At 42.8% G+C, this 25773-nt stretch overlaps 1 protein-coding gene across 4 annotated transcripts; it reads left to right on the top strand.

The window, feature by feature from the left end:
- The first annotated feature begins 550 nt into the window (after positions 1–550).
- LOC115200327 (poly [ADP-ribose] polymerase tankyrase-1) lies at positions 551–25773 on the top strand. 4 transcript variants are annotated; one of them, XM_029763292.1, is made up of 28 exons: positions 551–1039; positions 2003–2227; positions 2678–2773; positions 3034–3070; positions 3199–3274; positions 6688–6708; positions 8234–8328; positions 8475–8541; positions 8681–8867; positions 13235–13356; positions 13700–13791; positions 13985–14063; positions 14238–14409; positions 14675–14754; positions 14897–15042; positions 15321–15486; positions 15734–15953; positions 16324–16433; positions 16785–16973; positions 19025–19265; positions 20032–20114; positions 20275–20395; positions 21742–21839; positions 22661–22735; positions 23211–23316; positions 23524–23719; positions 23919–24075; positions 24280–25773. In XM_029763292.1, exons 1-28 carry the CDS (start codon positions 592–594, stop codon positions 24364–24366), a joined length of 3792 nt encoding a protein of 1263 aa, XP_029619152.1. In that variant the 5' UTR covers positions 551–591; the 3' UTR covers positions 24367–25773. The 4 variants fall into 4 exon arrangements, with proteins under 4 accessions (XP_029619152.1, XP_029619153.1, XP_029619155.1 ...); XM_029763293.1 differs by having other exon boundaries at positions 23533–23719; positions 24280–24418; XM_029763295.1 differs by lacking the exon at positions 6688–6708 and having other exon boundaries at positions 23533–23719; positions 24280–24418.

Here is a 25773-nt window from a genome sequence, read left to right as displayed (position 1 = left end):
AAATACGGCTTCTGGAGTGGCCCATTCAGAGTCCTGACCTCAACCCGATTTGAGATGCTGTGGCAAGAGAGCAGTTCACACCAGACATCCCAAGAATATTGCTGAACTGAAACAGTTTTGTAAAGAGGAATGGTCCAAAATTCCTCCTGACCGTTGTGCAGGTCTGATCCGCAACTACAGAAAACGTTTGATTGAGGTTATTGCTGCCAAAGGAGGGTCAACTAGTTATTCAATCCAAGGGTTCACATACTTCTCCCACCCTGAACTGTGAATGTTTACACGGTGTGTTCAACAAAGACTTGAAAACATATCATTGTTTGTGTGTTATTCGTTTAAGCAGGCTGTGTTGTCTGTTGTTGTGACCTAGATGAAGATCAGATCAAATTTTATGACCAATTTATGCAGAAATCCAGGTATTTCCAAAGGGTTCACATACTTTTTCTTGCCACTGTACGTACACACACACACACACACACACTTCGCTTCGTGAGAAAAAAAAACGCCACCTGCTGGAGAAGACAGATTTTGGGCCGATTTATCATTCTTGCGCCGCCTCTTCCTCTCTAGTCTGACTTGAGAGCTGCTGCGAAAATGGCGGTGTCTCGTCGCTCATCGCAGCAACAACAGGGTAACCTGCTATCTCCGCCACGAAACGGTTCTCTTTCGGTAAGTCCGCCGGGCTCTCCCTCGCTTAATCTTGTGACAGCGACGTTAGTGCCTCCGGATGGTGAGCGTGGATGCAGCACGGGCATGGAGAATCCTTCGGCCTCCCCGGATCTTCAAACCTCGGCCCTCAGCAGTGGGAGCAGTACAAGCCCGACCACAACAACCTCCGGCGGGGGGAGTAGTAGTGTCTCGAGCCCGGGTTCAGGAGGAACGACCCCTGGAGACGGTAGTGGGATCGGTGGAGCTTTCAGGGAGCTATTTGAGGCCTGTCGGAATGGAGATGTGTCCCGGGTGAAGAGACTTGTAGACTCGGTGAATGTGAATGCGAAGGACATGGCCGGACGAAAATCTACCCCTCTGCATTTCGCTGCTGGTTAGTTAGCGCTAACAAGCTTTGTTGTTGTGTTGTCAGCGCGAGCTGGCAGGTTGGAGTGTTTTCAAACATCGCATCGGGCTTGTGAAAAATATCAAAATGCTGGTCTGCCACGAAGAGAATGGATAACTAGTTATTAGTGAGCTACTGTACTGTAATTACGAATGCTCATTTAATTTGCTGCTGTTAGTTAGCTAACTACTTTGCCAAGATCAAGGCCCATCGAAAACGGCTAGCTTAGTTGGATAACTAGCTAATACTAAAAACAGTTTGGCACACAGACCGATAGGGACAGAAGGCCTCAGTCTCTCAGCCTTCGTTGTTACTAGCTAAACATAAACAAAAGTGTATTTTGGGGTGTTTCTCAAGCTATTCCGTGTTGAACCCCAGAGTGTGTACTTTTTGGTTCCAACCCAGCACTAACACACCTCTGATTCACTAAATCAATAGTTGCTTACCAGCTGATTTATTGAATCCGTTCTGTTGCAGGGCTGGAACCAAAATATGCATACCTATTTTGGCATTCTAGAGCAGGGTTTCCCAAACTCTGTCCTGGGGCCCATGCAGGGTGCACTCGTCGTTTTTGCCATAGTATTACACAGCTGATTCAAATAACCAACTCTTCAAGCTTTGATTATTTGAATCAGTGCCTTGATCGCAGGCTCGAGTTTGGGAAACCATGTTCAAGAGGAACTGCTAAAAAGCAGTTTGGTTGTTGATATTATGCTCTCGTATTATTTTTTAAATCATAGAACTGACATTACATTTTTGTAATTTAACCTTTATTTAACTAGGCAAGCCAGTTTAAGGACAAATTCTTATTTACAATGACTGCCAAACCCGGACAATGCTGGGCCAATTGTGCGCCGCCCTATGGGTCTCCCAATCACGGCCGTATGTGATACAGCCTGGATTACTGTCACCCTGTATGCACTGACCATGTTTTGTCTGTCATTGTCTCAGGTTTTGGCCGGAAGGATGTGGTTGACCACCTCTTACAGACTGGAGCTAATGTGCACGCCAGAGACGATGGTGGCCTCATCCCCCTGCACAATGCCTGCTCCTTTGGCCACGCTGAGGTGGTCAGTCTACTGTTGTGCCAAGGTGCAGACCCCAATGCACGGGACAACTGGAACTACACACCTCTGCATGAGGCAGCCATCAAGGGCAAAATTGACGTGTGCATCGGTAAGGGTGGATGTCAAAAATAAATTGTCTTAAGATGGAGGGTGACATGCACATCCTAAACTTAAGAATACCTGTACTTGGCTAAAAATGATTTCTGTGATAAATGAGAGGCCTGCACATGGAATATTGCTGCTCCCAGTGCCTTGTTACTGCACCCAAATATACAGTTTTGTGTCTTTCAACACTCTTAAACCCTGGTAATTTGTCCAGGAAATGTTATGTTGACAATATTCAATCAATCAAATTTATATCAAATTTACATCAGCAGATGTCACAAAGTGCTTATACAGAACCCAGCCTAAAACCCCCAAAAGCAAGCAATGCAGATGTAGAATTGACTTTACTACGGTGATTTACTATAGGTATGTTAAAATACTGTAAACTGTGCAAGGTATAAGACTATAATTGAATTAAAATAATGAAACTGTTTCCTATGTCTCCTTCATACAGTGCTTCTCCAGCATGGTGCTGATCCCAACATCCGTAATACGGACGGCAAGTCTGCTCTGGATCTGGCAGACCCTTCCGCCAAGGCTGTGCTCACCGGTGAGTTTCATACAACTACTCCCTTTCAGCCAGTATATTGTATTTTACGTGACTGCAACTATAACGACCTGGGCCCGCTTTCCGAAAAGCATCTTAAGGCAAAATCAATATGGGAACCATAGGATCCTATCGTACTAACTATTAACTTAGCCATAAGATGCTTTTGGGAAACTGGGCCCAGCACTGTAACCTTTTGTCTGAATCATGGCTTGTCTTGACTTGGAACTCTGTGCTGTTTTAACCTGATATTTTGTATTCAGGTGAGTATAAGAAAGATGAACTCTTGGAAGCGGCAAGGTGAGTATCTTTATAGACTTGTTTCATTGGAGTGATCTGTTTGTAGTATTAGGCTACCTACCACATCTTTAACCATTTTCTAATACAAAATATTTTCTCTCTCTTCTCTTATGAACTGTGTGCTACAGGAGTGGCAATGAAGAGAAGCTGATGGCACTATTGACCCCACTAAATGTCAACTGCCATGCCAGTGATGGCCGCAAGGTAAGAAGGATATCGCCTCGACAACATTACATGCCCACACTTTATATTAATGTTGTATAAAATTGTAGCATATGCTTGATTTGTTCTAAAGATTTGTGTGACCAATGGCAAGAAAAGTCTGGAGAGAGACTGTGTTTTCAGCCTACATTCCAAAACAAAGTCACTTGTGTAGGGATTAAAAACACCATCTCATCCTAAGCGGATTATTATATGTAGAACACTATGAAGAGGATTTGTCATTGGATTGGATTTAGGCAGGGGACGCTTTAACTTGACTCAACTTCTGCCGGGCCATATTCTCTATATACTGTACTGATTTAACAGTGATATCATGGGTTTTTCTGATTTTTGACCTAAAGGGTACCCATCTGTCCAAATATTTTCTGTGATCGTAGTTAAAATGTAATCCTTTTAATTGTATATAAATGTATGTTACCGTATTTAACCATTCCCTGTGTGCAGAGGGTTCATTTTGGTACAATGTTTTTGTAAAAAAAAAAAACGGTTTAATAGACTACGGATAATTAGTATTTTTGTTCCTACTCCTTCAGTGTTTAGCTATTGCTCCAAACGAATTTTGCAGATGGATTTTCGTGTGAAATATTTTCACTTTTATTTGGGTCCCTCAGTTACCCCTTAATTCTAGTAACACTGATCCTCGGTCTTCTGCACATCAAACATTTGCTATAACCAAGTTGTTGCCAATATCGATCAAATTGTCCTATCAAAGCTGTTATTTGAATATACTAGCTTGAAGCTCTCAGATCTTTGTTTTTGAATAGTTGGTCATGTTAATCACATCATTAATATTCTATCATGTAGTGCAGAGTTTCCCAACCCTCTCCTCGGGGGTTGTTTTGTTTTAACCCTAAACTGGCACACCTGATTCAATTAGTCAAAGGCTTGATGATTAGTTAACAAATTTAATCAGGTGTGCCAGTTTAGGGTTAAAACAAAAATGTGAAACATCTGGGGGGTGGGGTGAGGACAGGGTTGTTAAACCATGATGTTGTGCAGTGATACCCAACTCTGGTCCTAGAACTCCCAACAGTAAAAAAAACATAAAATAAAATATTTGTGGCCCATGACAAGCACACCTGATACTACTTGTCAACTAATCATCAAGCCCTTGACAAATTGAATCAGGTTTTCAAAAATGTGCTGTTGGGGGTACTCAAGGACCAGAGTTGGAAACATGGATTGTAGCGTGTATATGTTATGGAAATTCAATTTTAGCTTAATGCATTGAATCTCTAGAACTTTCACCGACCACGTTTACATGCACACTAATATCTTATTATTCGGGATACTCATGTATTGTTTGAGTTGACGCATATAAATATCATATCCCGTTTACAACATCCTGAAAAGGCTTGTATCCTGCTTATGAGAAACCTGGATAAGTTGCCTGGGATTTGCTCATCTTAGATGGGATACTGTGGCATGTAAATATCTTATCCCATTTACTGTTGTTTTTCACAGTCTGCGCAGGCTCAGTTTCACATTTCATGGGTGTTGGGCGACGTTTTCTTCTCATTGTCAAACAAATCACTTCAAAATGTAGGTTACCTGCGGAATTCGATCAACCATAATTCCATAATTTATTTTGCTGATACTCTGTACTGGACCATATAGCCTACTGGCTATATAGCCTATACGTTTCTGCTTATAATTCCCAACATTTGGTAGGCCATTTGTTTGTCAACTATAGTTAGATACATGCAGCTTCTCTTCTGTCAACGTATTGCACCAGAAGACTAAATAAAGTAGTGCTCACCAGAATGTCTTGCATCGATAGAATGAATGCATTAGTAACCTGGTTAACATAGGTTAAGTTGTCTGTTTCGTTTAGGAACTGAGGAGAAAATGCAGTAACTCCAAAACAGTGTAAAGATAGGTCCTGTGCAAAATGTCCTAATGTCATCAGTTTGACCGGTTTTAAGGAAATGGAAAGCTGAGGACTATGAAACACGTTTCGGATAAGACTTCAGTTCATCTTGGGTGCATATTTTATGTGGTTGAAATACTGTCTGCTTGCATAAGTGTCAAAAATGACACACTCATTCGCATTTTCTCGAGATGCTGAAAGAAATCATATTTTTCTGTTTGAGACAAAATTAACATTTGTTTAATTTTACTGCAAGAAATGCATAATTCTGCAGGAGTTAATATATTACGCTACATGAGGTCAAAGTCCTACAGTCCGTGTCCATATTTCAGTTACTATTCCATTTAACCCCTATGAACTTAAATTATGAATATTTTCTTTATTCATAGATACAGGGATACTTTTGAGTGGGATATCGAAGGTGAAAGTAAATGGCTTATCCCGAAAAAGACCTCTAGCAGGATATGAGCTACTATTTGGAATACTGTGAACATGGTCATTGGCTTACTGTCATGAGTGTTTTGTGGTAATAGGGTGGTTGTTTAAGATTATTTTAATCTTTGCATTGTTATTAGCTGTTGATGAGTTTAGTGTTTGGATCAGAGGATATTGTTTCACCAGGGCACTCCTCTCTACTCAGGGTGTCATGACTTGACAATTAACTTCAGTCTGAGGAAAGTGTACTTAAAATCAAGGCTCTACTTTGCATTGGTAATTGTGGAATAGTATTGGCTCATTTGTAATTGTATTTACCCCTCGTCTTGTTTGGCACCAGTTTTAATTATTCCGTTTTTCACCCCCAATGCATTCTCATGAGTAGAGAAGTCATCGCCAAAAAGCTAGAATCCATCTCTGAGTTGGCAAGAAACCATATCTTTCTCCTTTTCATAATTTTGAATAATGCATAATCTAGAGTCTATTGGCTTGGATGAGCAGTATTTTTCTGTCATCATAATTCACTCTGGCTAACCAGGTCCCTAAAGTGTGTTTTAAAATCCTACTCATTATTCTTTGACATTTAGGTTTTCCAAGCACATTACCTTGTTCCTAACTGACATTTAGGAAATCCTCAACAACAACAAAATGTTATCATAACTGCGTTTCCTTCATCTGTTTTGTTTGGGTTTATATGAATGGGCCGTTTTGTTAAGAAGACTCTTGGGCACACTGTGGAGACAACAAAGCACTCACTCCCTGCACCTCTGTGTGCCTGTGCCAGTCTGAGGACTTGTGTGGGTGTAGGATAAGCACTTTGGCTTTTCCCGAGGGGATAACCAGAGAGCCTGTCTGCCTTATTAAGAATACTACGGCGCAACAGTGAGAGTAGTCACATTTCCCTAAAGCTGTGTACTCATTGGAACTGGTGTCACTGAATTTATATGAATGGCTAATTCCGGTGTGTTTCTCACTTCACTTTAAGGGTGATAGGCTAGAAGTATTATTTTTTGCTGTGAAATAAAAATACTAAAATTTTGTAATTTTTTGTTTTGTTTTTTTGTGTGACTCTGGCAACATTGTCGATCAGTCAACATCCCAAAAAATGCTGGTAAGTTTCTCGATAACTGCCACCTGATTGTTGCACTGTTGTGATTTTGTATTTTTTCTTTAATCCATGTTTTATTTGACCAATACGCTGGCTCTCACTTGTAATAGCGCATCATGGAAATGGGTCTACTGGTCACGTTCATATTTCCCACCCCAATGCTCCTGTCCTGTGAATATGTGGGTGGGTGGGCGGGCGTATGTGTGCCAGACCTGGGTTTAAATAGTATTTGTTGTCTTTCAAATACATTAGCTGTGCTTGATTTGAGCTTTCCTGCTGCAATGGTACAGACGGAATAGTCCCCAAAGTGGACTACCAAAACCATGCCCATCAAGCACTCCAGCAACACTCAATCACATGCTGAACGGATTTAAAAGAAAACAGCTGGGCCAACCTACTATTTGAACCCAGGTCTGGTGTGTGTGTGGTGGAGGTGAGTAAGTGGTTCTGAGGCCACGGCTCGCTTCGCTCATTGGTTTTGGAAAGGAGCTCAAATATACCACATTGCCTGCTTTTCCAGAGTGCCACCCTCCCCTTTCTGCACTCCTAACTACTTTACACACACCCACCTCTGCTAAGTTTCAATCACTTCTTGCTCTTCAATCAATATATTTATTGTAGGACTGTAACTTTTCTGTTTTGGTCACATGTGCATGTCTGGATGCCTGCACCTGCATTTTGCCAATTGATTCTTGTACTATATTGTATGTTTGTGATTTGACACTGTCCGCTTGTCACGTCTCGTCCTGAATGGGTCATATTCCTTGGTTGAAGAAAAAATATAATACCTCATCTTTAAGTGCTGTGCCGTCGTCGCTGCTCATGCTTTTTGTATTATTCGATTTCTTTCCGTGTGATTGCCTTCATCAAACATGAATGATATTGTTAGTCTGTCCTGTCTGAGTTGTTCAGTGGTCTTATTTTGTCTTGATACCTACCAGTGCATGAATGCTACTGTTTCTTCCTTTCTGTCCGTGAGGTAAACTGTTGCTAAACTCCTGGGTGGAGAACTATTCCACAGCTTTACGTACACTAACATTATTATGCTTGGCTCACATGGGCACCATGTGATTTGGAATGGCCAAACAGATCTACACAACATATTTTTATGAATAAACAGTAGATTCAATCCATAGCCATATTTTTAGCCTCCTGTATATTATGTTTAGGAAGGAAGGGGTGTAGTTGAGGGACAAGTCAGATTTCCACTTTTCATAACTTGTTTGAGGTAAGCTAGCGTCAGTGTGCGGCCTAAAATATCTTTTAAGATGGATGATCTGAGTTCTGTCAGACTTGCATAGACAGGGCGGTTGAGAACAGGTTGATTTTGTTTTGGGCTGTAATACTCAAGAACCATTCTGAGCTTGCATCCTTCCACCATTCAACTGCAATGAGAACTCAAACCGCTCGTCAATGCAATTTGCTTCCTAGCATAATCAGCCATTCACTCTGGCTCCCTGAAGGCAGTGTGTTCTGATGTGCATTGACTCTGAGCTCTGTGTGTGTAATGACATGTCCTCTCTTCCAGTCCACCCCACTGCACTTGGCGGCTGGCTACAACCGAGTCCGTATCGTCCAGCTACTGTTGCAGCACGGGGCAGACGTCCATGCCAAGGACAAAGGGTAAGACCAAACTCTATACAGTCCCATTGAAGGCCTGTTTTTCTCCACTGTTTCTTCGTCTAAGACCATTCTCAGCTGATAAACGTCTCAATCACAGATTCATAGAATACAAGAACTGTTTATTTGAATGACTATCTCTCTGGCAGTGGCCTGGTACCTCTCCACAACGCCTGTTCCTATGGACACTTTGAGGTTACAGAGCTTCTGCTCAAGGTAAGGGCTCTAAAAGATTCTAGTTCATTTTACAAAATTGATTTCTGTAGAACCGTCATTGATGCCCCTTTTAATTAGACCATTTTAGAATGTTGGTTTTATTGGAGAACAATGAATAAACTCTCCTGTCTGTCTACAGCATGGAGCGTGTGTGAATGCCATGGACCTGTGGCAGTTCACTCCTCTCCATGAGGCTGCATCTAAGAACCGTGTGGAGGTGTGTTCGCTGCTGCTGAGCCATGCTGCCGACCCCACCCTTCTCAACTGCCACAGCAAGAGCGCTGTGGACATGGCCCCCACCCCCGAACTCAAAGAGAGACTAACCTGTGAGTTCAGTGGGAGACTGGAGAGAACACGTGCATGCATACATGCATACAGTGGCAAGAAAAAGTATGTGAACCCTTTGGAATTACCTGGATTTATGCATGAATTGGTCATCAAATTTGATCTGATCTTCATCTAAGTCACAACAATAGACAAACATAGTGTGCTTAAACTAATAACACACAAATTATTGTATTTTTCTTGTCTATATTGAATACATCATTTAAACATTCACAGTGTAGGTTGAGAAAAGTATGTGAACCCCTAGGCTAATGACTTCTCCAAAAGCTAATTGGAGTTAGGAGTCAGCTAACCTGGAGTCCAATCAATGAGATGAGATTGGAGATGGTTAGAGCTGCCTTGCTCTATAAAAAACACTCTCAAAATTTGCGTCTGCTATTCACAAAAAGCATTGCCTGATGTGAACCATTCCTTGAACAAAAGAGATATCAGAAGACCTAAGATTAAGTATTGTTGACTTGCATAAAGCTGGAAAGGGTTACAAAAGTATCTTTAAAAGCCTTGATGTTCATCAGTCCACGGTAAGACAAATTGTCTATAAATGGAGGAAGTTCAGCACTGTTGCTACTCTTCCTAGGAGTGGCCGTCCTGCAAAGATGACTGCAAGAGCACAGCACAGAATGCTCAATGAGGTTAAGAAGAATCCTAGAGTGTCAGCTAAAGACTTACAGAAATCTCTAACATGCTGACATCTCTGTTGACGAGTCTACGATACGTAAAACACTAAACAAGAATGGTGTTCATGGCAGGGCACCACAGAAGAAGCCACTGCTCTCCAAAAAAAACATTACTGCACATCTGAAGTTTGCAAAGGTGCACCTGGATGTTCCACAGCACTACTGGCAAAATATTCTGTGGACAGATGTTTGAAAGGAACACACAACACTATGCGTGGAGAATAAAAGGTACAGCACACCAACATTTAATTTCTTTATTTCACCTTTATTTAACCAGGTAGGCTAGTTGAGAACAAGTTCTCATTTACAACTGCGACCTGGCCAAGATAAAGCAAAGAAGTTCGATACACACAACAACAGAGTTACACATGGAATAAACAAACATACAGTCAATAATACAGTACAAAAAGTCTATATACAGTGTGTGCAAAGGAGGGAGGTAAGGCAATGAATAGGCCATGGTGGCAAAGTTATTACAATACAGTAATTAAACACTGGAATGGTAGATGTGCAGAAGATGAATGTGCAAGTAGAGATACTGAGGTGCAAAGGAGCAAGATAAATAAATACAGTATTGGGATGAGGTAGTTGGATGGGCTATTTACAGATGGGCTATGAACAGGCTCAGTGTTCTGTGAGCTGCTCTAACAGCTGGTGCTTAAATCTTTTGAGGGAGATATAAGTCTCCAGCTTCAGTGAATTATTATTTTTTTTGCAGTTCATTCCAGTCATTGGCAGCAGAGAACTGGAAGGAGAGGCGGCCAAAGGAAGAATTGGCTTTGGGGGTGACCAGTGAGATATACCTGCTGGAGCGCGTGCTACGAGTAGGTGCTGCTATGGTGACCAGTGAGCTGAGATAAGGTGGGGCTTTACCTAGCGGAGACTTGTAGATGACCTGGAGCCAGTGGGTTTGGCGACGAGTATGAAGCGAGGGCCAGCCAACGAGAGCGTACAGGTCGCAGTGGAGGGTAGTATATGGGACTTTGGTGACAAAACGGATGGCACTGTGATAGACTGCATCCAATTTGTTGAGTAGAGAGTTGGAGGCTATTTTGTAAATGATATCGCCGAAGTCAAGGATTGGTAGGATGGTCAGTTTTACGAGGGTATGTTTGGCAGTATGAGTGAAGGATGCTTTGTTGCAAAATAGGAAGCCGATTCTAGATTTAATTTTGGATTGGAGATTCTTAATGTGAGTCTGGAAGGAGAGTTTACAGTCTAACCAGACACCTAGGTATTTGTAGTTGTCCACATATTCTAAGTCAGAACCATTCAGAGTAGTGATGTGGGCAGGTGCGGGCAGCGATCGGTTGAAGAGCATGCATTTAGTTTTACTTGCATTTAAGAGCAGTTGGAGGCCATGGAAGGAGAGTTGTATGGCATTGAAGCTCGTCTGGAGGTTAGTTAACACAGTGTCCAAAGTGTCCCAACTGTAAACTATGGTGGAGGGAGCATCATGGTTTGGGGCTGCTTTGCTGCCTCAGGGCCTGGATAACTTGCTATCGTTGACAGAGAAATTATTTCCCAAGTTTATAAAGACATTTTTGCAGGAAGTTGAAGCTCAACAGATGTTGGGTGATGCAACAGGACCTCAACATGACTGAGATGCTGTGGCATGACCTCGAGAGCAGTTCACACCAGACATTCCAAGAATATTGCTGAACTGAAACAGTTTTGTAAAGAAGAATGGTCCAAAATTTCTCCTGACCGTTGTGCAGGTCTGATCTTCAACTACAGAAAACGTTTGGTTGACGTTTTTTCTGCCAAAGGAGGGACAACCAGTTATTAAATCCAAGAGTTCACATACCTTTCCCACCCTGCACTGTGAATGTTTACACAGTGTTCAACAAAGACTTGTAAACGTATAATTGTTTGTGTGTTATTAGTTTAAGCAGACTTTTGTCTATTGTTGTGACCTAGATGAAGATCAGATCAAATTTTATGACCAATTTATGCAGAAATCCAGGTATTTCCAAAGGGTTCACATACTTTTTCTTGCCACTGTACGTACATACATACACACACACAGTGCATTCGTAAAGTATTCAGACCCCTTCCCTTTAACAAAATGTGGGTACGTTACAGCCTTATTCTAAAAAGGATTAAATAAATAAAAATTTTACCTCATCAATCTACACACAATTTGCCATAATCACAAAGCAAAAACTGTTTATTTTTTACAAATGTATTACTAATAAAAAAAAAAATCTTATTTACATATTCAGAACCTTTGCTATGAGACTCAAAATTGAGCTCAGGTGCCTCCTGTTTCCATTGATCATCCTTGAGATGTTTCTAAAACTTGGTTGGCGTCCACCTGTGGTGAATTGATTGGACATGATTTGGAAAGGCACACACCTGTCTATATAAAGTCCCACCGTTGACAGTGCATGTCAGAGCAAAAACCAAGCCACGAGGTCTGAGGAATTGTCCATTGAGCTCTGAGGCGGGATTGTATCAAGGCACCATCCTTACGGTGAAGCATGGTGTGAGGATGTTTTAAGGGCGGCAGGGATTGGGAGACTAGTCAGGATCGAGGGAAAGATGATCGGAGCAAAGTACAGAGAGATCCTTGATGAAAACCTGCTCAGGACCTCAGACTAGGGTGAAGGTTCACCTTCCAACAGGACAACGACCCTAAGCACACAGCCAAGACAACGCAGGAGTGGCTTCGGGACAAGTCTCTGAATGTCCTTGAGTGGCCCAGCCAGAGCCTGGAATTTAACCCGGTCGAACATCTCTGGCGAGACCTGAAAATAGCTGTGCAGCGACGCTCCCCATCCAACCTGACAGAGCTTTAGAGGATCTGCAGAGAAGAAGGGGAGAAACTCCCCAAATACAGGTGTGCCAAGCTTGTAGCGTCATACCCAAGAAGACTCGAGGCTGTAATCGCTGCCAGTTGTGCTTGAACAAAGTACTGAGTAAAAGGTCTGAATACTTATGTAAATGTGATATTTCAATTCTTTATAAAAAAAAATGTTTTTAAATTCTCCCCGATTTCGTGGTATCCAATTGGTAGTTAGTCTTGTCTCATCGCTGCAACTCCCATACGGACTCGGGAGAGGCGAAGGCCATGCATCCTCCGAAACATGACCCACTGCTTCTTGACACAAACCCGGAAGCCAGCCACACCAATGTGTCGGAGGAAACACCGTACACCTGGCGACCATGTCAGCGTGCATGCACACGGCCCGCCACAGGAGAACCTAGAGCGCGATGGGACAAGGAAATCCTTGCCGGCCAAACCCTCCCCAAACCCGTACGATGCTGGGCAAATGTGCGCAGCCCGATGGGTCTCCTGGTCGCGGCCGGCTGCGACAGAGCCTGGACTCGAACCATGATCTCTAGTGGCACAGCTAGCAACTGTGAGGCAGTGCCTTAGACCACTGCGCCACTCGGGATGCCCTCAGTTCTTTATTTTTGATCAAATCCAGATTATATCCTTTGTCATTATGGGTTATTGTGTGTAGATTGAGGCAAAATACCTTCCGAATGCACTGTATACATGTGCACACTTTTTTTTTATACCTGATAATGAAATGAACACTTGTGCACAGACTACTCTCACAATTCACAAAGACTATATACAGATGAGAATGTCTGCGTGGGCCCATGGCTTTTCTCACATTTCAATCTAACCTTTTTTGTTCAATCTCCTTTCTGCCATCCAGATGAGTTTAAAGGTCATTCACTGCTCCAGGCAGCTCGGGAGGCAGACATGGCCAAGGTGAAGAAGACCCTGGCTCTGGAGATCATCAGCTTCAAACACCCACAGACCAATGAGACAGCCCTGGTGAGATCATCCCTGTTCCTTCTGGCTGATGCTCAATGTCACAGTGCTGACATCTAACGTTACGTCATAATCAACAGCTTTGGATGTCACAAATGGCACCCTATTTCCTATTTAAAAAGTTATGGGCCGTGCTCAAAAGTAGTGTACTATATAGGGAACAGGGTGCCATTTTGGACGTATCCTATGTCTGTCAGAATACATTTGTGTAACATACATAACCTTGCTCCCTTTGTGACATGCATGACCTAGGATGACCACTATAAAAACAAGCACAAAACCTGAGAAGGCATTCTCACACACTCCATACAGTGATTTCATTGAAGGTGTTGTCCTTCTGTTTCAGCATTGTGCCGTTGCCTCCCCTCACCCCAAACGGAAGCAGGTGACAGAGCTGCTGCTGCGTAAAGGTGCCAACATCAACGAGAAGAACAAAGAGTAAGACACCATGTCTTTCCAATAACATTGAATCGGAGGGGTGTGTACCCCCCCCCCCCCCGCCAAAAATAGTTTTGCATCTATTGGTTTCAATTGAGAATGTTGGCTTGTTAAACTGCAAAATGAGAATCCTCTGAGGCTGATTCCAGCACAAGTAAAGCGATACCTCTCTCTGTGTCTCTTCTGTCTGTAGCTTCATGACGGCCCTGCATGTTGCATCTGAGAGAGCACACAACGACATCCTAGAGGTGCTGCAGAAACATGGAGCCAAGGTACACACTGCAGGCTTCTTCAGTCTCACAAATACCACTTCATTTAATTTATCTTGTCATATCTCTCTCACTGGCTCACAGTGTCCATATCTGATAACTTCAACAAAAAAGATTTTATGAAATAAGTGTATCACATTCCCTCTGTCCTTCCCCCTCCCCCCTCCATCCCTCCAGGTGAATGCGGTGGACACCCTGGGTCAGACGGCCCTCCACAGGGCAGCCCTGGCGGGCCACATCCAGACATGCAGACTACTGCTGAGCTACGGGGCTGACCCAGCCATCGTCTCCCTGCAGGGCTTCACTGCCTCACAGATGGGCAACGAGGCCGTGCAGCAGATCCTCAATGGTACAGTAGTAGAGCGTCTTGGGTTAAATACAAAGATTCTCTTTTTATATTCTACTCTACATTGGGATTGACAAAGATGTTTTATGAACTTCGATGAAAGATGCATTACATACATATGGCCTTTAAATCTAGCCTATGCAGTGATGGTAAGTTAGCAAGATGTATAACAAAGAAATGATCGATTATCTTGCCTGTAAATATTACATAGTGCTTTGTCAAATTTCCCAGTATGTTTTATTTCATGATGTTGATCCATTAAATACAGAAAATGTTCCAACTCGTAACTCTGACGTGGACTACCGGTTTCTGGAAGCCGCTAAGGCTGGAGATTTGGACACTGTGCAGGTAAGCTGATCAGCTACATCGTCTCGGGGTCATGAATTCAATCATGTTACATGCATCAACCATCGACCTACCATCATGAACCCAAGATGTCTTCCTCTGTCACTTTTGATATTCTGTCTATGTTGTCTCGTCTTTGTTGTAGCAATTGTGCACTCCCCAGAACGTGAACTGTCGGGACCTGGAGGGTCGTCACTCCACCCCTCTGCACTTTGCTGCAGGCTACAACCGTGTGGCCGTGGTGGAGTACCTGCTACATCATGGAGCTGACGTACACGCTAAAGACAAAGGGTAAGTGTTGTCTTACTAGTCCACCCTACTACCTCTGTCTTCCTTACTGTCTTTGCTGAGACTTTTGCTTTCACTTCAGAGAGTCAGCAAAAAGGCTTTCACTTTGTATTGAATACATATCTTTACATTTGCTTTCATTCTGCATTGAATACCTCTATCATTGGATTACATTTTGCATTCAATACATACAATACTTGAAAACTGTAGTCATAGAATTACATTATTTATAGGATCTCTGTGCTTTTACTGGTTTAACTAGTCTTCTGTCTGTCCTGCAGTGGCCTGGTGCCCCTCCACAACGCCTGCTCCTATGGTCACTATGAGGTGGCTGAGCTGCTGGTCAGACACGGGGCGTCGGTGAACGTAGCTGACCTCTGGAAATTCACCCCCCTCCACGAGGCTGCTGCCAAGGGCAAATACGAGATCTGCAAACTGCTGCTCAAGGTTAGTCTAGCTGTGCCTTTCATATCAGCTCTTCAGAAATGATCAGGTCGCAAAGGCATCAGGCTATATATACTGAGGCAAACGGAAGTATTTATTGTGATAGCTTTTTATAGACTTTGCTCAAAGTGCCAAAGTGGCTCTGTGTATAGCTAAAAGAGATTTTCAGCGCCAGAACAAAGTATTTAACACATTTTAAAAAGAAAAATGTTTTATGTACATTCAAGATGATGTATTTGTGTTTCACCAGCATGGAGCAGACCCCACCAAGAAGAACCGTGATGGTAATATGCCTCTGGACATGGTGAAGGATGGAGACACGGACATCCAGGACCTGCTAAGAGGAGACGCTGCCCTGCTGGATGCTGCTAAAAAGGGCTGTCTGGCCCGCGTCCAGAAACTCTGCAGCCCAGAGAACATCAATTGTAGAGACACACAGGGACGCAACTCCACTCCCCTGCACCTTGCAGGTACTGTACCTACCAGAATCAATCGATAGATTTTCATATTTTTATAAAGCACTTTTTACATCAGCAGTTGTCACAAAGTGCTTTACAGTTACCCAGCCTAAACCTCAAATAGCAAGCAAAGCAGTGGAATCAATTTATTGAATGGCAAATGTGGAACCCAGACACAAACTTTTACAACCGAAACAGAAGTGGATCCCCTTACATAAAAGGATGACAGGCAACTCATCAAACCCTGGACACTTTGATAATTTGGAGCTATACTATTACTTTGACACATTACATAAAGATCTTTCACTCATGTTTTTTTTTTCATAAGGTAGACTGCCATGTTGTTTCATGTTGTCATCCGTCTTGTTTCCCACCTCTGTAGCTGGCTACAACAACCTGGAGGTGGCGGAGTATCTCCTGGAGCATGGGGCTGATGTCAACGCACAGGACAAAGGAGGCCTCATCCCCCTGCACAACGCTGCCTCCTACGGGGTGAGTCGGCACAAACATTACGCCAGGCCGCGGAAGACATTGTACATGCTGTATGGTTTGGCCTAAGGTTTTATAACATAGCATAGGTATTTATGTATTGTCTATGTAACAACTTGGATGATGACTTAGAAGATATTGTTTGGGTTACAACACCTTATAGAAAATCCATACAGCAAATATAAGGACAAAACACCCACACTGTGATGAAAGTGACCTTGTGGAAAGCTTAAGATATGTAACAGTGTGGATGTCATCAGTTTCTGGTCATATCGTGTTATTAATTTTGTCTCTCCTCTCATCTGCTACTTCTATCCTCTGCTCCTCTCCTCTCCTGTCTCTTCTCTCCTACAGCACGTGGACATTGCTGCCCTCCTGATAAAGTTCAACACGTGTGTGAATGCTACAGACAAGTGGGCCTTCACCCCCCTCCATGAGGCGGCTCAAAAGGGCCGGACCCAGCTGTGTGCTCTCCTGCTGGCCCACGGAGCAGACCCCACCATGAAGAATCAGGAGGGACAGACGGCACTGGACCTGGCTACGGTAACACACCTTGATCTCTTACTGTTAGAACAGCTAGCAATGCCACAAAATGAAGTGTTGTTTTTTGCTGTTACTGGCAGACATTTGCTCGAATGGCGAAGGTGCATAAAGATAGGAATTCAGATATGACTCCATCGTTTGAACACTATCCACAGTTTAACTACGGCGTGCGACCTAGTTCTGAATTATAGGCAGATTGAACCATCTAATTTTTCTTTTTTTTGTAATTGCCACTGTCTTGGAAACAGAATGTACAGTGCATTCGGAAAGTATTCAGATCCTGTGACTTTCAAAAAACAAATGACGTTACAGCCTTATTCTAAAATGTATCCAATTATGTTTTTTTCCCTCATCAATCTGCACACACTACCCCATAATGACAAAGAAAAAGCAGGTTTGTAGAATGTATTAAAAATAAAAAAACTACTTATACATAAGTATTCAGACCCTTTGCTGTGAGACTTGAAATTGAGCTTGGGTGCATCCTGTTTCCATTGATCATCTTTGATGTTTCTACAACTTGATTGGAGTCCACCTGTGGTAAATTCAATTGATTGGACATGATTTGGAAAGGCACACACCTGTCTATATAAGGTCCCACAGTTGACAGTGCATGTCAGCATAAACCAAGCCATGAGGTCAAAGGAATTGTCCGTAGAGCTCCGAGACATGATTGCGTCGAGGCACAGATCTGGGGAAGGGTACCAAAACATTTCTGCAGCATTGAAGGTCCCCAAGAACATTAGTGCTCTTCGTCATTCTTAAATGGAAGAAGTTTGGAACCACTAAGACTCTTCCTAGAGCTGGCTGCCTGGCCAAACTGAGCAATCGGGGAAAAGGGCCTTGGTCAGGGAGGTGACCAAGAACCTGATGGTCACTCTGACAGAGCTCCAGAGTTCCTCTGTGGAGATGGGAGAACCTTCCAAAAGGACAACCATCTCTGCAGCCCTCCACCAATCATTCCTTTATGGTTGAGTGGCCAGACGGAAGCCACTCCTCAGCAAAAAGCACATGACAGCCCGCTTGGAATTTGCCAAAAGGCAACGAAGGAGTCTCAGACCATGAGGAACAAGATTCTCTGGTCTGATGAAACCAAGATGGAACTTTTTGGCCTGCATGCAAAGCATCATGTCTGGAGAAAACCTGGCACCATCCCTACGGTGAAGCATGGTGGCAGCATCATGCTGTGGGGATGTTTTTCAGCGGCAGGGACTGGGAGACTAGTCAGGATTGAAGGAAAGATGAATGGAGAACTGTTCCATGAATTAAAACCTGTTCCAGAGCGCTCAGGACCTCAGACTGGAGTGAAGGTTCACCTTCCAACAGAACAACGACCCTAAGCACACAGCCAAGACAACGCAGGAGTGGCTTCGGGACAAGTCTCTGAATGTCCTTGAGTGGCCCGGACTTGAACCCGATCGAACATCTCTTGAGAGACCTGAAAATGGCTGTGCAGCGACACTCTCCATCCAACCTGACAGAGCTTGAGAAGAATGGGAGAAACTCCACAAATACAAGTGTGCCAAGCTTCTAGCGTCATACCCAAGAAGACTTGAGGCTATAATTGCTGCCAAAGGTGCTTCAACAAAGTACTGAGTAAAGGGTCTGAATACTTTGGTAAATGTTATTTCAGTTTTATTTTTATACATTTGCAAACGTTTCTTAAAAAAAATAGTTTTTGCTTTGTCATTATGGGGTATTGTGTGTAGATTGAGGATATAAAATTCAAATAAGGCTGTAACGTAACAATGTGGAAAAAGTCAAGGGGTCTGAATACCATCTGAATTCACTGTATACTGTGCTAATGTCCATACAAAAAAAGAGTAACGATACATTTCGGTGAACATGGCAAATGAGCCGTTTGTTATGAGTACATGGGGGCCGCCATCTTTATGCACCATACCATTCTAAATTCTTACCATTTTTCCCATTATATATATTTTGACACACTTTGCAGAAACTAGGGATTTGGTCCACAGCCTGAAATTCAAACTTTTAGAACAACCAGCTCTCACACATGGTTTTGCCATCTAATTATGTCCTCCTCTCAGGCTGATGACATCCGGGCCCTGCTGATGGATGCCATGCCCCCAGACTCCCTGCCCAGTTGCTTCAAGCCCCAGGCCACAGTGGTCAGCGCCGGCTCGGTCATCTCCCCGGCCTCCACGCCCTCCTGCCTGTCTGCAGCAAGCAGCATCGACAACCTGGCCGGGCCACTCAACGAGCTGGGGGCCGCAGGGACCTCCGGGGTGGCCGACGGGGCCACGGGCTCCGATAGGAAGGAGGGAGAATGTGAGTAGAGACAGAGAGCCAGGAACGAAACTGGGGCTGGGGTTTTAGCATGAAGCTGATATTCTACTCGTTTTGATATTCTTGTAGATTCAACAGCTCTGTCAACAGCTTTGACTCACTGGTTGAAGTCTAACATGCTGACTAGACCAGTCCCTGGCGTGCGCCATCGCACGCATGTTGATTTTTGTCCAGTCACACCAGACGTGATCAGAACATGCAGGTTGAAATATCAAAACCAACTCTGAACCAACTACACTAATTTGAGGACTGGTTGAAACTCATTAAACATTCATGGCAATTTTGCTTGCTGTTGCTAGCTAATTTGTCCTGGGATATAAACATTGGGTTGTTATTTTACCTGAAATTAGCTATGTTCTCTACTCCAACAATTAATCCACATATAAAAGGGTAAACCTAGTTTTAATTTTATAGTCTCTCCTCCTTCAGTCTTCTGACTTTATATTGGTTGGCAACCAACTTTAAGGTGCATTACCAACTGGACTGGAGTGTGGATCTCAGTTCATCTTTCAATCGCCCACGTAGATATATGCTCCTAAAAACCAATGAGGAAATGGGAGAGGCGGGACTTGCAGCGCATCAAGCGTCTCAAATAGAACCAACGTCTATTTTGGCGCCTGGCTATGCAGACGCGTGTGAGCAGTTTGGATAAAATTATTGAATAACGTGTGGTCAGCATGTAAGTCAATACAGAGGAATCAATATGGCCCATTCATTTCACATACTGAATCTGCTCTTTGTATTCCAGTGGTGATGATGGACATGAACATCAGTCAGTTCTTGAAGAGCTTGGGTCTGGAGCATCTGAGGGACATCTTTGAGAGAGAACAGGTGAGTGTTTTAATGATTGAGTTTATGCTATATCGTAACTTATTTAATAGGGCATCTAATTAGTCTGACATTTCATGTCTTTTTCCCACTCCTGAAGTAGCTGTTGTCATGACACAGTTTAGGATCCCTGCTCTGTACTGAATGTCCTGTTCTCTCCCAGATCTCTCTGGATGTGCTGGCTGACATGGGTCATGAGGAGCTGAAGGAGATTGGGATCAACGCCTACGGCCACCGACACAAACTCATCAAGGGAGTGGAGAGGCTGCTGGGAGGACAACAAGGTCTGGACCAATGTTCCCTCAAAGGATATTTTCCACTGAGTAAATGTCAGGTCTGCTGAGTGCAAACTTGAACTTTGTGAAAATTCTGTGCAACTTCCAGCGCACATTTACTGTGAACGCTGAGGCTGTACCTGCTTTAAGTTAGTTTTAACAGTGGCAAAGTAGGCTACTGTGGCTATTTCACCATAATGTAGGACTACCAGAGTGGAGACAAACAATGGAGAAAATACATCCCGTAACATTTTAACATGGAAATAGCTGTTCTATCATTCAGCCTACAGTAACAGCCAATATGTGGTGTTCAATGTAGGCCAACATTCCATGAGACTTTTGAAAACAACAGGCAGTGCTTGACATTAACCTGTTTATCCACTTGTCCTTCAGACAAGGACGTGACTGAAAATGTTGTTTGATGCAAGAAACCACTTTACAAAATAAAATGCATTATTATTCCCATACGATTTATTACAGGGAATCAGACAAATTATGCTAGCTACCCTCTGCCTATTGGCTACTTAACTTATTCAAGCCTGTCTCAAAATACAACACTGCCCCTTAACATAAAAAAAAGCTTTTTACCTGACTTGCTTTTCAAAGTTTTGTGCTTTTGTAGGAAGAAATCACTCCCCTCACTAACTAGCAAAAAATATTAACAAAATGTGCACACATGACTACATGCAGCTCCTGCTTTGTTCTCAAAGTAAGCACATCTACTCACGACCACTCATGCTGTAAATGGTCCAGATCCATATATGGCAATGGTTGATTTGCATATAGGTCTACTGCAGCTCTGATTGTTTACACTGCACCGGACTGAGTCTTGTGCATCAATGCAATAGAATCCTACTCTAAGTTCTGCCTACAACAACATTTCCTGCATAGTTTTGCATGCAAAGTCTTTCATAGTTTTTGTTTCGGTATGTTGCATTTAAAGTGGCTAATATTGTGTTGATTCGATCATAATTGCCACAGTAAAGGGAAACATTGATAGTGTTAACTAACAGAGAAAACTCTAGAAAGTAGAGTGAAGTTCAATCTCGTGCTTCTCTCCGTGGGCTGATATTTCTTCTGCGCGGCAGTATCGAAGCTACTGCGCGAGGGATCATTGGTCAGGACATTCCCGAGAAATCTCTGAGGAGCTGATGTCTTTTCCCATTTATTGCTGCTTCAGATACTTACACTATTCCTCCTATTCCTGGAATGGAGATTCTCTATTGAAAGTTATTTTTAGTCCAGGACTAAGCCTAATATACGTGTGGGAAACTGGCCCTGAAAGTATAGGTGGGAAGCCAACCCAATGTGTAACCAAGTATGAGTGTGTAACAGGTTATTTGTTTGTTCTCCAGGTGCCAACCCATATCTGACATTCCACTGTGCCAACCAGGGCACGGTCCTCATTGACCTTGCCCCTGACGACAAGGAGGGACAATCAGTGGAGGAGGAGGTGGGTACACCCATACAGAGAGCTATACACTGAGTGTACAAAACATTAGGAACACCTGCTCTTTCTATGACAGACTGACCAGGTAAATCCAGGTGAAAGCTATGATTTATTATTGATGTCACTTGTTAAATCCACTTCAATCAGTGCAGATGAAGGGTAGGAGACAGGTTAAATAAGGATTTTCAAGCCTTGCGACAATTTAGACATGGATTGTGTTTGTGTGCCATTCAGAGGGTGAATGGGCAAGACAAAAAATGTAAGTGCCTTTGAACGGCATATGGTAGTAGGTGCCAGGCGCACTGGTTTGAGTGTGTCAAGAACTGCAACACTGCAGGGTTTTTCACACTCAACAGTTTCCTGTGTGTATCAAGAATGGTCCACCACCCAAAGGACATTTAGTGAACTTGACACAACTGTGGGAAGCATTGGAGTCAACATCGGCCGCATCTCTGGAATGCTCTTGACACCTTGTAGAGTCCATGCTCCAAAAAATGTAGGCTGTTCTGAGGGCAAAAGGGGTGCCACTCAATATTAGGAAGGTGTTCCTAATATTATGTACACTTGTGTATAATGTGTACATACGTATGTATTCTATTTGATTCTGTGAGTTGACCTCATCACACTCTGGTCTGAATGCTGATAAAAACAGAGCCTTTGACAACACTGATCCACAGCATCCTAATGAAGCTGAGTGAAGGTTCTGTACCAACTGTCGCTCAGGGGTGAAAGAGTACCATGTTTAGAGAAATCGAATGAAATTCTGTGATTAAAAAAAACTGTTTTAAGACGTTTCATGTTTTTTTTTCTTCTCTCTGCTCCAGATGCAAAGTACCATCCGAGAACACAGGGATGGAGGCAACGCAGGAGGGGTGTTCAGCAGATACAACATAATCAAGGTCAGCTTTACATTATATTACAGTACTACACGCTCTACTCTACATTTGCTCATAGGATGGATCTCTTTGAGATAGAAATATACCCATATCTTCAATTTGATACCATCCTCGATCAGTTATTGGTTGTTAAGAATGCACTATGGCAGGGGTCGGCAACAGACGGCCCAAAACTTGCCCGCAAGTGGATTTTATTTATTTATTTTTTAATAGGAGACGTGTTCGTGTTTTTATTTTGTTATTTTCAAATAGTCTCTTTTGGGGCTTAGTTGTGGTCAGTTTGCAGTGTAGAAATTATTAGAATTATGTTCCGGCCCCCAATCATCCACTCCGACAAAAATCAGCATCGGGCTGAATCTAGTTGCCTATCCCTGCACAATGGTTTCAGGAATTTTGATCCCATCTTTTGAAAAGGAAGAAAGATTAGAAGTTCTTAGTATTGCTGCTATAGTTGATTCCTGTCTGTGTGTCCATGCAGATCCAGAAGGTGGTCAATAAGAAGCTGCGAGAGCGATACACACACCGCCAGAAGGAGATCTCCGATGAGAACCATAACCACCACAATGAGCGCATGCTCTTCCATGGTAACAAGACATATTCATATTACAAAGCTGTTTTTTTTGTATTTAGTTTTTTTACCATGCTCCTTGTTATTTCAACAACAAAAATGATGTCTTAACTGATTATCACTAGAGAAATGTTAACCCTGTGTCATTATTATTATTATAATTTTGTTTTTACAAATATCAATTTCAATCGTATTTCACATTGTTCTTGTTTCATGTCTTTTGGTTCTCCAGGTTCTCCGTTCATAAATGCCATCATCCACAAAGGCTTTGACGAGCGGCATGCATACATCGGAGGGATGTTTGGAGCAGGGATCTACTTTGCTGAGAACTCCTCTAAGAGTAACCAGTATGTGTATGGCATCGGGGGCGGCACCGGATGCCCCACTCACAAAGACCGCTCCTGTTACCTGTGCCACAGGTGAGACATGATTGATGTAAAGAACACACATTTAGGTGAATTGAGGGTTTACTGCTATTACTCATGAATAGACTGTTGCCAAACTAGTGGCTCTCTCTCAATCAATTAATCCATCAATCACAGCTTTCATCAGAGCTATGATAATTGTGAAACCTCATTACTGAACCATTATTTGACCCCTGTTCTCCGTGACTTCCAGGCAGATGTTATTCTGCCGTGTGACCCTGGGGAAATCCTTCCTCCAGTTCAGTGCCATGAAGATGGCCCACGCCCCCCCTGGACACCACTCTGTGATTGGTCGGCCCAGCGTCAACGGCCTGGCCTACGCAGAGTATGTAATCTACAGAGGGGAGCAGGTGAGACTTAAATTGAATACTATTTTATTTATCCCCTCAAAGGCAAGTCCAGGCAGAAGTTTTACAAATTAGGGGCTGGTCTCCCAGACACAGATTTAAGCCTAGACCTGGACTAAAGCATCCACAATGGAAATGTTGCTTTGTAATCCAGTACTTATTATTTGCTCTTCTTATTGCCCTTCACTGTCTCATGTTTGTTGGCAGGCCTACCCAGAGTATCTCATCACCTATCAGATCCTTAAGCCGGAGAGCACAGCCACGTCTGCTGCGGGAGAGGATCAGAAGTCCTAGTCCTGCGCCACCAGACCAATCTCTCTCTCACACACACATTCTCCTGACCCACAACATTATTGTAATGCCTAAACCTTTTTCAGACTGAGTTCCATTCTTCTTGTCCAGTAACAGTAAACTGGGCAGATGACATTAAATATATTGTAATATACTGTAATATATTATGAAATGTACTGTAATATATTAATGCAATAAGGCCCAAGGAGGTGTGGTGTATATGGCCAATATACCATGGCTAAGGGCTGTATTCAAGCACTCTGCGTTGTGTCGTGCTTAAGAACAGGCCTTAGCTGTGGTATATGTCCAATATATGGTATATGTACCACAGCTAAGGCCTGTTCTTAAGCGCAACGCAGAGTGCCTGAATACAGCCCTTAGCCATGGTATATTGGCCATATACCACAAACCCAGAGGTGCCTTATTGCTATTATAAACTGGTTACCAACCTAATTAGAACAGTAAAAATTATGTTTTAATCTTAACCGTGGTATACGGTCTGATATGCCACAACTTTCAACTAATCAGGATTCAGGGCTCAAACCACCCAGTTTATAATATGAAATGAACTGTCGTATATTATCTCCTGCTTGTGGTGATAGTCTTTCAGTTTCCTTTGCATTGGCTGCATGTATAGACAGGCGCATGTATGGCCAATATCGGGTGTGGGTTCCCCACTAGCTACCCTTGGAGAGGGGGTTGTAGAGATTCACCCTCTCATCTGCCCTGCAGTGTCAGAATAATTGGCTACCATTCTCACCTAATCGTGACTTGGAGAATCACCTATTTTCAACCCTATTGTTCTCAACCAGTCTGTAACCCCTGTAATACTGCCCCCGCCCACCATCCTTACATACATACTGTATAGCCGTAGAATAGCTTAGTGATTTATAATGATGCAGATAACGCTAGTACCACATGGATTACTCAATATTATTAATAGGATTGTTTTTCTTAACTCTTCTTGAATTACCTTACTACATGCCTGAGGTATATTCCAGATAAAGCAGAACTGAGGAATTAGGATGAGGAATTCTAATTCTATGAGGAGATCACACATGATTTGGAAGAGAACAGTCATCTACTCTGACATATATTATTTGTTGTACAAGAAATGTGAACTCCACAACCCAGATTGCCATGGTCTTATTCATGGACTTCTTCAAATTCATGAGTAAAGATTTGCACTTTTAAATAGATACTATTTAAGTTATTTGACATTAATTGCAAATGTTATGGTAAAAAAAAAAATGTATGTACAGGTCGTGTAAATGGATGTGTATAACTGTTTTACAATGTCATTTGGAGTTTATTGTAAATTAAGTCTAAATTCCTTTCTGGCCTTGATTCTCTTTACTTTTTTGAATAAACGTTGTCCATGTAAGAGCAGTTTGTTGGACATTTTGTTTT

The sequence above is a fragment of the Salmo trutta genome, chromosome 9 (genome assembly GCF_901001165.1).
Source record: "Salmo trutta chromosome 9, fSalTru1.1, whole genome shotgun sequence".
Taxonomy (NCBI): domain Eukaryota; kingdom Metazoa; phylum Chordata; class Actinopteri; order Salmoniformes; family Salmonidae; genus Salmo; species Salmo trutta.
The sequence above is the reverse complement of the archived record's forward strand: the minus strand, read 5'-3'. Positions and strand labels throughout refer to the sequence as shown.

What these genes read in the sequence shown, in the direction of transcription:
- LOC115200327 (XM_029763292.1), top strand. Translation starts at nt 592, where the DNA reads ATGGCGGTGTCTCGTCGCTCATCGCAGCAACAACAGGGTAACCTGCTA. An exon ending in GTCCATGCCAAGGACAAAGG is followed by an intron (nt 8,329 to 8,474) that starts GTAAGACCAAAC and finishes TCTCTCTGGCAG; the next exon opens with TGGCCTGGTACCTCTCCACA. An exon ending in TTACAGAGCTTCTGCTCAAG is followed by an intron (nt 8,542 to 8,680) that starts GTAAGGGCTCTA and finishes GTCTGTCTACAG; the next exon opens with CATGGAGCGTGTGTGAATGC.